Source organism: Cyprinodon tularosa, unplaced genomic scaffold (genome assembly GCF_016077235.1).
Source record: "Cyprinodon tularosa strain WSP-4 unplaced genomic scaffold, ASM1607723v1 ctg33, whole genome shotgun sequence".
NCBI classification, from domain to species: domain Eukaryota; kingdom Metazoa; phylum Chordata; class Actinopteri; order Cyprinodontiformes; family Cyprinodontidae; genus Cyprinodon; species Cyprinodon tularosa.
The window spans coordinates 3,450,404-3,465,478 of record NW_024039041.1 but is presented as its reverse complement, the minus strand read 5'-3'; the positions used below and the strand labels follow the sequence as shown (position 1 = coordinate 3,465,478).

General features: G+C 46.6%; 1 protein-coding gene across 1 annotated transcript in view; it reads right to left on the bottom strand.

Moving 5' to 3' along the window:
* Positions 1-15,075, bottom strand: part of LOC119789031 (AP2-associated protein kinase 1-like) — a 44,092-nt gene that overhangs the window by 7,576 nt on the left and 21,441 nt on the right. The window contains exons 16-19 of the mRNA XM_038293782.1: positions 5,637-5,726; positions 5,193-5,297; positions 3,631-3,795; positions 602-709 (exon numbers count right to left, since the gene is read on the bottom strand). Coding sequence (XP_038149710.1) covers positions 602-709; positions 3,631-3,795; positions 5,193-5,297; positions 5,637-5,726 — 468 coding nt within the window. The remainder of the gene's footprint in view (positions 1-601; positions 710-3,630; positions 3,796-5,192; positions 5,298-5,636; positions 5,727-15,075) is intronic.

Below are 15,075 nucleotides of genomic sequence, written 5' to 3'. Positions count from 1 at the left end.
TAATGCAAGGTGACGAGAGCAAAGCTGAAATGTTAGCGTGAAGAGATGGCGGACTATCGATGAAAGAAAGCAGGAATGAAAAAGCGCTGACAGGCGAGGGATGTTTCTATGATGAAGGGGTAAGTCAGGGGGGTGCAGGGAGCTATCCATATCAACACTGCTGATTGTTATTCTATGCCGGACTATTATCCAGATTTACAGCTTCTACGAAGGAGGAAAATGGGGGCCATCTACAAGTCGATGAGCTGGTCCACCAGCATCAGGGAGCGGGCCAAGCTTGGCAGGCTGGATTCAGAGCCACCACTGTTACTGCGCGAGTGGCCTCCTGAAACTGGCCGGACAGACAAGGGAAGGGAAACAACACGAGTACAGGAAAACAGAGGTAGGGGGAGATAGGAGAAAGCAAAGGAGTGGGAGTCACAATAGGCAAGGAAAGCAGGAAACAGAAGTGAGAAGAAAGAATTCACCCAATTACAGCTACAGCCTTTTTTCTTCTAACAATTACATTCCTGTGTTCTCATTTTAATGATTAGATCTAAACTTTCTAATTTCAATCGAAAGATCCATCTACTTCTTTCTAAAAGAAACCTTAATGACGTACCTTGGGAATTTTTTCGGCCTGTGACGGGAATGGGATCAAAGTCATCCTCTGTAGCAGCCTCTGCGCTGGTCGGCTGGGTTTCAAAGTCTGAGATCAGGAGAGACGAGTCTGAAGATGATCAAATAAAGTTTAGACCAACACAGCAAAAAAAAACCAAAAAAGACCCCTTTTCAAGACAAATACATCTGCTGCTGCAGATGTTAACATCCTGTCTGATACCTATTATGAAATTGAATCACTACAGTCAGACTGCGATGCAGAGTTGGTAGAGTCAACAGTATTTAAATACTATAGTTTACCAGCCAAGAACTGAGATCTAAAGCCCTAAAGCACGTCATAATGGAGAACATGGATTTTACAATTTAACACAGTCTGAAGATTGTTGATATCACAATGATGTCGCCCTGTTTTCTGTGAGATTGAAAGGCAACCGGTGTGAGCTCTGAATGTGTGATCCACCTGTTATCTGGGCAGACCAATCTATATAATGCCAAAAGACAGTAATCATTCATAGGGAATTTATGGCCATGTGTTAAATGTTGTGAAACAAAGACCTGAAACGTATTAGACTGATCTGAACAAAGCAAATGATCAGAGTTCAAGTTGCAGACATTTGAGTTTGTGATGGTAGGAGAAGAACACATGCATCACCATAGCAACCATAAAAAATTTTTTCAATGAATGCAGTTGTCATGTAGTGACAGCTGGCTTTTATATAATATTTTGTGATCCAGAGATCTCATCTTTAGCTGCAGCTCGGTGTCCAAGAGATTTGGATTTTTACCTCCACAATAATAGCCCCTTTAAGGTTACAATCACTTCTCAGTCTAGTTTAATTTCATTCAGTTGTTACTATTTATTTCCACAAATTTAGTTGTTTTTTTAAGTTCTTAGTGGGTTTGATATTTGCCATTAGTTCCTATTTATAGTATGTACTATATAAGGTATTAGTTCTTCTAATACTTTTAGTTTTTTCACATTCCACCTATTTTTTTAGGTGACGGATTACAAAAATAAAAGATAAGTATTGTATTTATGAAATTATCATACTCCTCAACACAAGATACAGTTTTTTTTTAGGTTTTGAGGTAAACTGACATGCAGCAAAAAAATAATAATTTCTGTATGTTTTTGTTAAATTTATAAACGCAGAATACAGTTAAAGTGAGTTATAGATTTCCATTTTTTCAATAGTTTTGGTTAACTATAATAACCCTGAGCCCATGAAAAACATGGATTATTCTTTGTGACCACAGGCTAAAAGAAACAAATCTTTGTGTCAAAACTTATTTACACTTCAGAAAGCTATCAAATTAATTAGTAATTAATCCTTATAAATGTGCTGTTAGGGTAAAAAAATGACAAAATGTGTATTTCCAAATATGGGATTATTTACCCTAACCTACTGAATAAACTTAAAAAATAGATGGGGTTTAGTTACATTTTCTAGTGTTAGACTGTGTTACTGCATTAAAAATTAACTCTACTTTAATGTGTTTACATACATTTTTCCCAGGAAGGCAAATAAAGAGGTAGACAGCTGCACCTAAGATCTTAAACCCCCTAAGGAACCAATATTCCTGGCTGGAGCAGCAAGATCACGCCAAGCAGCATTTTGATCCTTTGATGTTAATGCATTTCTACCTCTGAGAAGCAGCAGTTTTTAAATTATTAAACACCAGCTTAATGTTTACTTTGTCGATAGATACTCTTGGAAAAATAAGAACTGAGAGGACTTTCCACAGCTGAACAAATAAGACACTACACTCTCCTCTTAAAAAAAGTTTTTTTTCTGTCCAGTAAAAAAAAGAAGAAAAAAAAACTTTCAGCTTCACTGAGCAAAATTAAAGGTACACTATGCAACCGGTGTTGATTTTCCAGCGAGACTCCCCCCAGAGGGCGAAAGTAAAAGTGCACTGTCGTAAATATGCACAGCTGTTCTCCTGGTTTCTCCGTCAAGCCAGGCGCTGTTGTTTTGAGCTTAGCAGACAGGCGAACGCAACGAATGACTAATGCTGCGTTCACACCGCAGCTGGCGCGACAGAAGCAGCGAGTTTACATGCAAAGTCAATGGTTGACGCGCGTCAAGGCGCAGCAAAAGGTCCCGCGGCGCGTTTTGAGCAGCAGGCCCAGCGCGTCTGAGCAGCTGAAGCAGGGAGAGAGAAACAGCGCTGATGATCAGAGGCTATGATCTCTCCTCTTAAACAGTTTATTGACGCCTAAATTAACTTAAAATGCAGAAATCTGCCGGCAGAATATGCAGTTTGGATTATTTAGATCAAAAACACCTACCAGCTGCCGCGATGAACCGCGAGGACGTGACCTGGCCAGAGGCTGCTGATGAAGGGGTTCCTTCTGTCGGCGCACCGCTGGTATGTGGGGGTCTGAGCGGCTCCGACAGAAAAAATATTGAAGGCAGGATAATAATCTGAATGAACTGACGGCACTGATTACGTTTTCAGGTGTATTTTCTCATTTAAACACATATTAAAACTACTTTATTCCAAATGATCACAGCAAATATAGCTGCAAGGCAGAGAAAGGATAGTGAAGCTCCGCCCAACGCGCGTCAGACACACTTTTGCACCGCACAGCCAGAGCAGCAAAGCTGCTTCAGCTGCGCGTCAGAACTAACTGGTTCAAGCAGCAAAAATGAAGCAGCAGACACGATTTTGCTGCGTGAACGTAGCATAACTGCACAAGGATCGCCACTGTGCTAGCAACGAGAATGCTTTTAACTGGGGGGTGTAGCAGTTCTCGGCCGTAAAGCAAGACTGACTCTCATGAGACTTCTGAGCCTGTGGGTGCGGGTCGGTGCTCCTGCAATTGCAAGTGCAGTATTTCCCCCACAGACCACCAGGGCGGCCGAGAATACCTTTGTTCAACCTGAAATGAATCATTTAATCATCCATAACGTTATAGAACACATTAATTAACTGAAAAATGTTGCATAGTGTGCCTTTAAGTGATTTCTAAAAAAACTAGTGTTTATAATTAAGAGCTTCTTTGTTAAGATCCCTGCATCTTACCCGCTTTAGGCTGTACAGAGTCTCCAGACAGCAGGCTGAAATCATCAAGAGCAGAGGTGGCAGAGGTGGGAGCAGAGGAGACGGAGGAGGTGGCACTGCTTGGTGCTGCGGGGGGACCAGAGATGAGAGAGCAGCCCAGGAGAGAGCCATCTGCAGTGAGAGGGTCTGGGACAGGAACCCAAATAGCATAAAGGGATGTTTTTTATTAGAATGGGATCTAGTTAAAACATCTGCATTCTCAGAATTGAATATTGACTATTTAAACACATTCTGTCTTCTCTCACCTAAACTGTCAATTAGAGGTGAGTATTGGCCTGAGTGTTGCGATTCGATACATGTCGCGATACTTGGGTCACAATACGATATTATCACGATATTGCAGTATCCCTATATATTGCCATATTTTCCCCAGCTATCAAAATCAAATGATGAGATAAAACAGCAAGTGCTGTATATTTTCATCAGAAAATATTGATTATGTATCATTATCCATGTTGTTTGGGGTTTTCTTCCACTGTGACTGCCTCAAACACAGATTTGGTGCTGCACGCACAGTTAAAGGGCTCCACAGCGCTTTCTGCCAGAGTGGTGGTGCAGAGGTAGCCCCTTTTCCCATCAATATTTTATGTAACCATTTTTTTTTTTAAATCGATACAAAGAAGTTAAATGGTAAATGGTAAATGGCATGTACTTATATAGCGCCTTTATTCAAGTTAGGAGACTTAACCAAAGCGCTTTACACTACATTCATTCACCCATTCACGCACACACTCACACACTGATGGTGGCAAGCTACATTGTAGCCACAGCTGCCCTGGGGCTCACTGACAGAAGCGGGGCTGCCGTACACTGGCGCCACCGGGCCCTCTGACCACCATCAGTAGACAATGCAGGTGAAGTGTCTTGCCCAAGGACACAACGACACTGAAAGTCGGAGTCGGGGCTTGAACCGTCAACCCTTTGATTTCAGGGCAAACTCCTACATCCGACGCCACTGTCGCCCCGTCGTGAAAGATCGATATTATATTGGGCAGCCGAATATCACGATATATCACCAAAATGATTATTTCCCACACCCCTACTGTCAATTGAATGAAATAACTGACAATAATATGGAATTATTTGGCCACCAGTGGCAGCAAAGAGAAAAACTTCAAAGCTGCAATTATAGCTGAATGCAGACAATTACAGGCTGTCATGGTGACAGTTTGTGTCACTGATACCATGCAACACGAAGGTCCATGGTTCGGTTACGAGGCTAGGATCTTTCTGCATTGGGTTTCCATGTTCTCCCCATTGATGCATGACAAGGAAAAACAAATATATCCCAGGATACCAAAGAAAACACTATGATTTTTATTGATTCATATGAAACCAGCTGATGATTATGATGCCTATCATTCCACTTTTACTTTACATACGTATTTAGGGTTTTAATGTTTCTGTTTGTGCAAAAAGATTAACTAGATTTTTCATGAAGTTAAAGTGTTGTCAATAACACTGAATGTGTTTTTCTGCTTTTCGTTCTCGTGATAAACTTTAATAAAAAGAAAAAGTTCTACCTTTGACAGACTCCACAGACCCTCCAAACGGATCAGACAATGACAGCAGATCAGGAAGTATTAGAGAAGAGGTGTCAGGAGATTTGAGTCCTTCAATCAGCTTCTCTGTAGGCCAGAATAGATAATAATGAAAAACTTACACAAAAGTAATTGATCAAATGTCCAAATCATCCAGACAACAGAAAAAGCAGCAGGATGGATAGATGGATGACATGGACAATGGGATAGAATTTTTAAACCAAACCCTTAGATTCTCTAAACTGTACATAAACCTGTGATTATCAGCATCATCCTTATCCTGGTAATTTCTAAAATTCCTGTTATCAATTTGCAAAAATTCTGATTATTATGAAGATAGAAAGAGGTTTTTAGCTGCTTAAAATGTATAGGAGGGGTATGGGAAACCAACCAAATAAGTCATTATCAACACAAAGAGGCATTTACCAGGAGCATCTGACAGTTCAAGGGTATGAAAAGGATCTGGGACAACCAAAAGAGACGCTCCTGATTCCAGAAGAGCAGATGGTCGTTCAGCTAGGACACAATGACAAGAATTACAGGAAAGATTTTGAAATCAGAATAAAATGCAACTGAACATTCTGGCTTAAAAACATAAAGCAAAAGGAGTTTGACCTTTACATACATTATTCATACTAAAAGGACACCAATTAATTGCTGTGTCTAAATTCTTAACCACTTGAAAAATCCCTTTTTTCGTCATCATAGTCTTCCCTTGGTTGACTGCATCACTGCCATTGATGTTCTTTTTCATAATATTCACTCGGTGTCTTGCTATGGGATGCAGCCTCCTGCAGCCCTGATAGAAGCATCTATCTCAATCTGCCAATCCTGATTGGCCGGTGGAAGTGCCCGTCATACGCCACGCCCCGTAGCTCCGACTACTAAAGCGTGTGCGGATCACGGCACTCCAATTCAAAACCTCTTCTCACCTGAGAGCTTATCTCACGTCGGAGCCTTCTCCTAGCTTAACTGCCCACAGACGGACCTTGCTAGTTTCCGTCGCCGGACGCTAGCACTGTGCTCTGGCTTCTGCCCTGGCTTCTGCCCTGTCCGCTCACTCCAGACCGGACCGGTATCCTTTTGTCTCTCTTCACGGCGGAATCCCTCTCGGCTCCCCTCCACGGACGCTCGAGTCGGACGAGCATTTAGCACACCAGCTACTTCCTCGACCCCGCCACGCTAGCACGCCAGCTAGCTACGGTTCCTTTCCCTACCAGCACTCCAGCTCGTCAGAAAATGGCGACCGTCCAAAACCCCCACGCCAGGGGAGACTACCGTCTTTGTGGCTGCGGGAATAAAATTTCAGGGAAGGACACCCACCCGGTGTGCAGTACCTGTCTGGGAGTCGACCACGCCAGGTTGGCCCTAGAGATTCCCGGCTCCTGTGGACAATGCAAAGTGTTCACGGTTAAGAGCCTCAGACGCAGGCTAGCCCGCCAGGTTAGCGTCTCGGACTGTGATCCATTCCTCCCCACCGCCGAACAAGGTGCAGCCGCGGAGGAGGACGTGGACACAGCTGGGGAAGCTCCGGAGACTGACTACGACTGGGGTGCCCAGTGCGAGCAGCTCCATTCCCCCCCGTTTCCCGAGGAAGACGTGCTGGAAGTCAGCCCCATGGAGGAGGATGACGACACCTCGTTCCTCATATCAGAGGACGAGGAAGAGGATGACACCTTCATGGCCCCAGCACAGCCTGAGAAGCCTAAACCGCCGTGCCCTTCCACCAAGGAAGACAGGGGAGCGAGCTCACCAGCTCCCTCCCTCCATGTGGACCTGCTCGACGTGTGCAAACGCGTGGCAGAGAAGCTGGAGATCCCCTGGCCGGTCGCAATAGCGGAGCCCACCCGGTCCCGCTAGGAAGGCAAACGGCTTCCCCTGGCACGAAATGCGGTGAAGCAGCTTCTCCCTGTCTTCCCCGAGTTGCTGACGGAGCTCTCCAAAACATGGACTAGCTGCCCATACAGCAACAGGAGCCCTATTTCGGGCGCAGCATCCCTCGACTGCGAGGCGATGGACGCCCACGGCCTCCTCTCCATGCCTCCGGTGGAAGTCCCGGTAGCTGCGCACCCCTGCCCAGGCAGCGTGAGCCCGCTGTCTGCAGTTTCCCCCAGGCGCCCGACGCTGCCAGCTAAGCCCGAACGGTTTCAGTCTGCGCTGACCGAAAAGGCATACAAAGCAGCAGCCCTCTCGGCCAGAGCCCTCAGCGCCCTCTCCATCCTCACTGCCTACCAAGCGGAGTTGTTTGGCGCGTCTGCTGAGGAGCAAGACCCGGATGTGTGGGAGGAGATGGCGGTCATCGCGGATCTGTCTCTCCGTATCCAACGTGTCTCGGTCCAGGCCACAGGGAAGGTGATGGCAACCCTCGTCGTCCAGGAGCGAGCGCGATGGCTCAGTCTCGCTAACCTGACCGACAGGGAGCGGGATGACATCCTGGATATGCCGATCGTCCCTGAAGGCATCTTCGGCTCTGCATTGGCCACAATGCAGCAAAGATGTGAGGCAAAGAAAAAGGACAACGAGGCCCTCAAACTTTGTCTCCCTCGGAAAAAGCCCCTGCGCCTTCACCTCCAGTGCAGTGCAAAACCTTTGCGCAAGCAGCCTCCCAGCCGCCGCGTTTTAAGATACCAAGACGGCCACCACCGCCAGGTCCGCCCCCTCCGATGAGGAAGGAGCGCGGAGCCGGCTGGCAGGGGAAACCTGCCTCCACGACCGCTACGCCGCCGCCGCCCACAGCCGCCGCGAGCTCGGTCCCACAGGCGAGGAAGAAAAAGAGGGCGGCCTGACAGCCGCCAGTTCCTCAGTTGGTGCAGCCTGCCGCTCCCCGTTGCGCAGGCCCACCGTTTTGGCTTGTTTGTGCGCACCCCGCGCCACCGTTGCCCATCCCAGAGCCGGTCCGCGAGGAGAAGGACATCGCCCCGGAGGTCTGCGCGGTTGCGCCCCGAGCGGAATGTCCACAAGCACAGTCACACACCCTTGTTCAAAGAAAAAATGGTGTCAAAATAAAAATAATAAATCTGTCACAGCCAGGCCACGAGCCGAGGGTGCAGATAATAAAAAAAGCCAAAACAGACAATGCTCTCTCCATAAGCAGGGTGGCCGCTCAGCCCCCTGCAGCTCTGCTCCCGGGACGGGCACCGCCGTCCCCGCAGAGCAGAGCGCCCCACCGTGCCTCCGGTGGTGCCCGAGAATCATTTCTCGGTTCCACCACAGGGGGGCGCGGGGCAGGAGCCGCAATATGTTCCCCCGCTTTCTCTCAGATGGGAAAGCTGGAGAGCAGCAGCAGCAGCTCCACCGTGGGTGTTGCGCACAATTTCCCGGGGATACAGGCTTCAATTCGCCACTGTCCCTCCCCGCTTCTCCGGTGTAATACACTCACATGCACAGGGAGAATCAGCTCGAGTTTTACGGGAGGAAATTCTCTCTCTGATAGACAAACGAGCAGTTTCTGTTGTATCTCCCGAACAGAGTCTGTCAGGGTTTTATTCTAGATACTTCCTCGTCCCCAAACGGGGGGGGGAGAGGAATCCGCCCTATTCTGGACTTAAGAGCCCTGAACAAATTCCTGCGGAAATACAAGTTCAGGATGCTGACACATGCAGCACTGTTGCGTCTAGTAAGACCGAACGACTGGTTTTCGTCCGTGGATCTGAAAGACGCTTATTTCCACATTCCCATTTATCCCCCTCACAGACAATATCTCCGATTTGCCTTTCAAGGGGTGTGTTACGAATACCGTGTTCTACCATTCTGTCTGTCTCTCAGCCCGAGGGTTTTCATACGGTGCACAGAGGCCGCGGTAGCCCCGCTCAGACGCCGGGGGATACGTCTGGCCACGTATTTAGACGACTGGCTCCTGTTAGCGCAGTCAGAACAGGAAGCCAGGGTTCACACACACATTGTCACAACACACCTGATGGATTTGGGTTTTGTGATAAATATGGAGAAAAGCCACCTATCTCCAACGCAGGAGATATGCTTTCTGGGATTATCCCTGCGCTCTGTTCTGTTCACAGCCCGCCTGTCAGAGGAAAGAGTGACGACTTTCAGAGCGTGCCTTGCACAATTCCGTCTGCACAGGTCTGTCCAGTTCAGACTGTGCCTTCGGTTGCTGGGTCTGATGGCCTCAGCCATCCTCGTGATTCGCCTCGGCCGCCTTCACATGCGGGACTTTCAGCGCTGGGTCGCTTCGCTCCGAATGGACCCCATGCGTCATGGCGCACGGCGGATAACGGTCACAGCGGACTGTATAACAGCTCTGCGCTGTTGGCGAGCCCCGTCCTTCCTTACCCAAGGGGTGCCTATGGGCACCGTCTCGTCCAGGAAAGTGGTAACCACGGATGCCAGCCTATCAGGCTGGGGCGTCATTCACGAGGGCAGGTCTGTGAGGGGTCGCTGGAGCCAGGCCCTCCAGCGCCTTCACATAAACTTTCTCGAACTTTCGGCGGTGTTTCTTTCTCTGAGACACTTCCTCCCATTCCTCTCGGGTCACCATGTCCTGGTGAGGACGGACAACACGACAACAGTGGCGTATATCAACCGCCAAGGGGGCCTGCGCTCCCGCATGTTGCACAATCTGGCGCGCGACCTGATTCTCTGGAGCAGTGCCCACTTTCTCTCCCTGAGGGCGACGCACGTCCCGGGAGACTTGAACACGGGTGCGGACCTGCTGTCCAGAGGCGCGCCAGTGTACGGGGAATGGACGCTGCACCCACAGGTCGTGGAGCAGATATGGGCGCACTACGGGCGCGCTCAGATAGATCTGTTCGCGTCCAGGGAAAACGCTCGATGCAAGCTGTTCTTCTCTCTGAGCACTCTGAATGCCCCTCTGGACGTAGACGCACTAGCGCACGCCTAGCCGCACTAGCGCACGCCTAGCCGCACGAGCTGCTATACGCGTTTCCACCGCTGGCCCTGATACCCCCCACTCTCGCCAGAGTGAGGGCATTCAATCACAAACTGATCCTAATAGCTCCGCACTGGCCAGCGCAACACTGGCTGGCGGAGATATTCCAGATGCTGTGCGCCCAGCCTTGGGAGCTGCCGCTGCGCAGGGACCTGCTCTCGCAGGGTGCGGGGACAGTGTTCCACCCACACCCGGAGCGACTGCAGCTGTGGGCCTGGCCCGTGAGTGGCTTAATTTAACCACTACGGGACTCCCTCAGAGTGTAATTACTACTATCCAAAACGCCAGGGCTCCCTCTACTAGGAGCCTATATGGCTCCAAGTGGAGACTGTTTGAGTGGTGGTGTCTTGAACGGGACTACGTTCCCTTTCAGTGTGCTGTACCAGCGATTCTGTCATTTTTACAGGAACTGATTGATAAAGGAAAAGCTTTTTCCACAGTTAAGGTTTATCTGGCAGCTATAGCAGCATGCCATATAGGATTTGGAGACAAAACGGCGAGCCAACACCCTTTGGTTTGTCGGTTTATGAAGGGCGCCCGCAGGCTCCTCCCCGTCTCCAGACCTTTGCTGCCTCCGTGGGATTTGTCGGTGGTTCTTGAGGGGCTCAAGGGACCCCCATTTGAACCGTTGTTGGGGTCCAGTCTTAAACATCTGTCTCTCAAGACAGTGCTGTTACTGGCCCTGGCCTCTGCGAAACGAGTCAGCGACATTCATGCGCTCTCTGTGAACCCCGCATGTACCCGGTTCGACCCGGAATACACGCGTATGGTTCTGAAGCCCAACCCGGCCTTTGTTCCTAAAGTGGTTGGTTCTTGTTCACCGATCGAGCTAGCGGCGTTCGCCGCCTCCCCAGGTGAACAGCGAGCACACACGCTGTGCCCTGTTCGAGCCGTGCGCTCTTATATGGACAGGACGCAGAGCTTCAGGAGGAGTGATCAGCTCTTTGTCTCCTGGGCGGAGCCCCGTAAGGGACAGCCGATCACAAAGCAACGCCTTGCCCACTGGGTGGTGGAGGCTATAGCTTTGGCGTATGGAAGCAGGGGTCTGCAGCCCCCGGCGGGTCTGCGTGCACACTCTACCCGCGGGATGGCTGCGTCCTGGGCTTTGTTTCGTGGAGTGTCCGTTCAGGACATTTGTTCAGCGGCGAATTGGTCTTCGCCTCTGACTTTTGTCCGGTTCTACATGCTTGACGTGTCTGGACCGTGCGTGGCCAGTGCGGTCCTAGAGTCATAACTGACCTTGTGGACCTTCCCCATCGGCCGGTTCTTGTTCGATAAGCTGTCTGGCAATACGGGGGCTACCATATCCCATAGCGAGACACCGAGTGAATATTATGAAAAAGAACGTTTGGTTATCTAACATAACCCCAGTTCTTAGAATAATATGAGCGAGGTGTCTCGCCAGACGACCCTTCTTGCAGGGCGGCGAGAAGAGGGTTGCTTGTTGAATTGGAGTCCCGTGATCCGCACACGCTTTAGTAGTCGGAGCTACGGGGCGTGGTGTATGACGGGCACTTCCACCGGCCAATCAGGATTGGCAGATTGATATAGATGCTTCTATCAGGGCTGCAGGAGGCTGCATCCCATAGCGAGACACCTCGCTCATATTATTCTAAGAACTGGGGTTATGTTAGATAACCAAACGTTTTTATTCATTCTTAAAAAATTATTTATTTATTTACAGGAGACACCAAGCAGGGTTCATTATGACAAAAATGTATTTAAAATGGAAAATTTTCTGTGACGCACACAAACAGTCAATAAGTGACAAATCTAATTTAAGATATCATAATAAACATAAAGTTTACTACGTAGGAGTGATGTCCCATGTACCTGCTCCAGAACCTTTAGAAACTCATCTGAGATGTTTCTAACTAGCTCTCAGGCTATAAAATGTCTTAATTTTAGTAGTTTTAGTTAGACGTGAGTTTTTTTTATGAACTGGAGATTTTGAATAAAAAATATTTGCAGTCTTTTGACAACAAAGATTTGTCTAACATTAGAATTTTAATTTCAGCTGACCTTAAAAGATAAATATTATTTTTATTTGATTTGACTTGTATAAGCACATTTAAATTTTGTGACAACAAAGGGCCGGATCTATCAAAGGTTTGCGTGTATAAAAACGTGAGCTATTTCACTGCGCACTCTAAAAAATGTGCAAACTGATCTATCAACAGCGTGCTAAAAGGATTTGGTCTTTAAAACGTGCTAAATAGCGCCTCTTATCCATTTAGTACTTTTTCTGCTATGAATATGCAATATGGGGCGTTTACATGCAAAAGTGCATCTTGTGGGAGAAGAACATGTAAATATATTAATTTAGCACTCGCAAAGTGATTTATTAAACCTGAAAGCAATTTTGCTAATGGTATCTGACTCTATATTTAACACGTTTCAAAAGAAGGTGCAAATGGTCTGCTTGCGTAATTGCGCACACATGGCAGCGGTTATAGTCGCAAGAAGGAGACATCGAAATGAAGCAAGGAGACGCAGAGAACGCATTTTTTCACTCCGTGTGAATATTTTTGGAATGAAGGAGGAAATGATCATCAAAACATATCGTTTATCCAGCATTGCCATTTTGAAGCTGCAATTCCAGTGATTTGCTCCTCACAGAGCGTCAGCTGTACTTGTTCCTCAATGCTGGTCAGAGGCATCTTATCTACTGTGCCCCCTCCTGTTTGTTCGCAGATGTTTTGTTATATGCCAGTTTTTCTTTGGTTCGCCTTCTAATATCCTGGTATCTTCTTTTTACTTCATCCACTGTTCGCAAGGTTTCACCGACAGCGTTTACTTTATTACAGATTTGTTCACATATAGCGTTCCTCTGTGTGACAGTCACACTTCTTTGCTGTAGCTCACTTAAATGTTTGTTGGCTTCATCCACCAACACCTCCATTTCCATGGGGTCGAATTTCCTTTTGCGCTTTCTGCTGTCCTAACTCGCCATGCCGCAAACCACAAAACGCGCAAAACCATCAATTAAATAGGGCATCTCCAACAGTTTTGCACCTGCCACCAGTTACGCAATCGCTCTTGTTAAATCACCCGCAAACCATGGTTCAGCCCCTCGCGCAAAATTCCAGTTTGCGAGCGCAAATTACTGCACGCAAAATTGGATCTTGATAAATCCGGCCCTAATTGTTGCAGGATAGTTGCCATCATGATTCAGGGCTAAAAGGTCTTTTTCCAAGTGAACCCTACAGTTTTGTTTAGCACTTTTAGCTGGAGACCAATAGCGTGAATATGAGTACTGTAAGCAGAGACAGCAATTGCTTACAGGCCCACGACCTCTTAGGGGCCCTATCACTGAAACCTGATTTACAATTGCGTAGGCCCCCTACACAATTGTATACTAGGACGTCTCTTTGAAAATGTAATGGTGCGAAAAATTCTTCTTAAACCCACCTGATACTAAAGAGACTGACCTCACCGGACCGTATTTATACCGCAACACATGCCAGATTTCAACATGATGGTGAGCCGTTTAAACACGACACCAATAGCAAAGCAGACAGTTTCAAACTGCAATAAAGATATTAAAAGAACAATGTATTTGTGTATTTTATTTTTTACACTACAACTTGGAATTATGGATAATCCAGAGCGAAGATTAAAACCATAACAGTTACGTACAATGTGTTAGCGACAGTGATGGGCAGTAGCGCCGCTACATGTAGCGAAGCTATTAGTTTAACTACATTTTCCAGTAGCTTGACTGTAGCGTCGCTGCTTTATTTATGAAGTAACTTTCCTGTAGCGACGTTATTGTTTTGATCAAGTAGCGACGTAGCGTCCACAAACGCTACAAAATCCAGGGCATAACTAAGAAATTAATCCAGGTTTTCTATTTTGAAACAACAATCAGCCACAAGCTACTGTAAATAGCAGTTTCAGCTGACGGTCTTATAAGTGGCGTAGTAGCACAGGCACACTCAGTAGGGTTAAACAAGCGCACCCTTTCCGAGGCTGTCGTTCTATTGGCTGGAATGGTTGCTAGGCGACGATCCAACTGCAGTCCGAGAGGAAAAAAAAATCCGCAAGCAGAGCCTACGGGTTTGCGAGCGTATCTGTGACTCGTGCAGAGCGCGGATTGTGCGCAAAGAGAAGGAGGCAAGCGAGAGGAGAAAATATCTGTGCAAGAAGCATTAAATCTGAGAGAAGAAACAAAGAGAGAAGAGAAAATATTTGAGAGAGAGCGCATGTTTTGAGTGTGAGCATTATAAGTTTTGAGTGCAAGAAGATGAAATTCTTTTCCCAAATTGAAATGATGTGCTCTTGCATTATGGCAGGATAATTCTTCCATATGTGCCACTAAGATACTCTAATTAGAGAGCAGTAGTGAAACTTCCATATTGTATTTTCATGGCCTAGTTTACCTGACAGGATGTTTGCATAAATCTGTTTTTAGGCTTTGCACAGATAAGATTTTTTTTTATTTATGGAGGAACAGATCTACCGTATATAAAATAAATACATAAATAAATAAATGCTCAATAAATAAATAAATAAGCATTCAATTAATTGCCCCCAAAAATACAATGAATAAATATGTAGGTAGAAATTAAATTATATGGTGAGGCATAAATATATGTATCACTTAATTAGCTTCTTTATTTTTTCACCTTTTTTGTAAACAGTTTCATTTGTAACTTGAATCGACTGTTTAATTGAGGTCTGAAGAAGTTTTCTCTAAGGGAGACCCTAAAGAAATAAGATGCCTTTTGTAGGGTTTTGTTTTCCCTAGAGATAACCATTTAATGCAAACTCATAGCCATGTCTCGATGTGTAGAACAATACACAATACCTTTAATTTGGTTCTAATAACATCAGATTGTTTACTAGTTTGTCTATAAGTAATTACTTCAGTTTTTATTTTAATGTGCTGATCATAAAGCAATGTTTACACTGTGTTATGTCATTGGCTGATCTTTAATAAATGTTTTAACTAGTGTA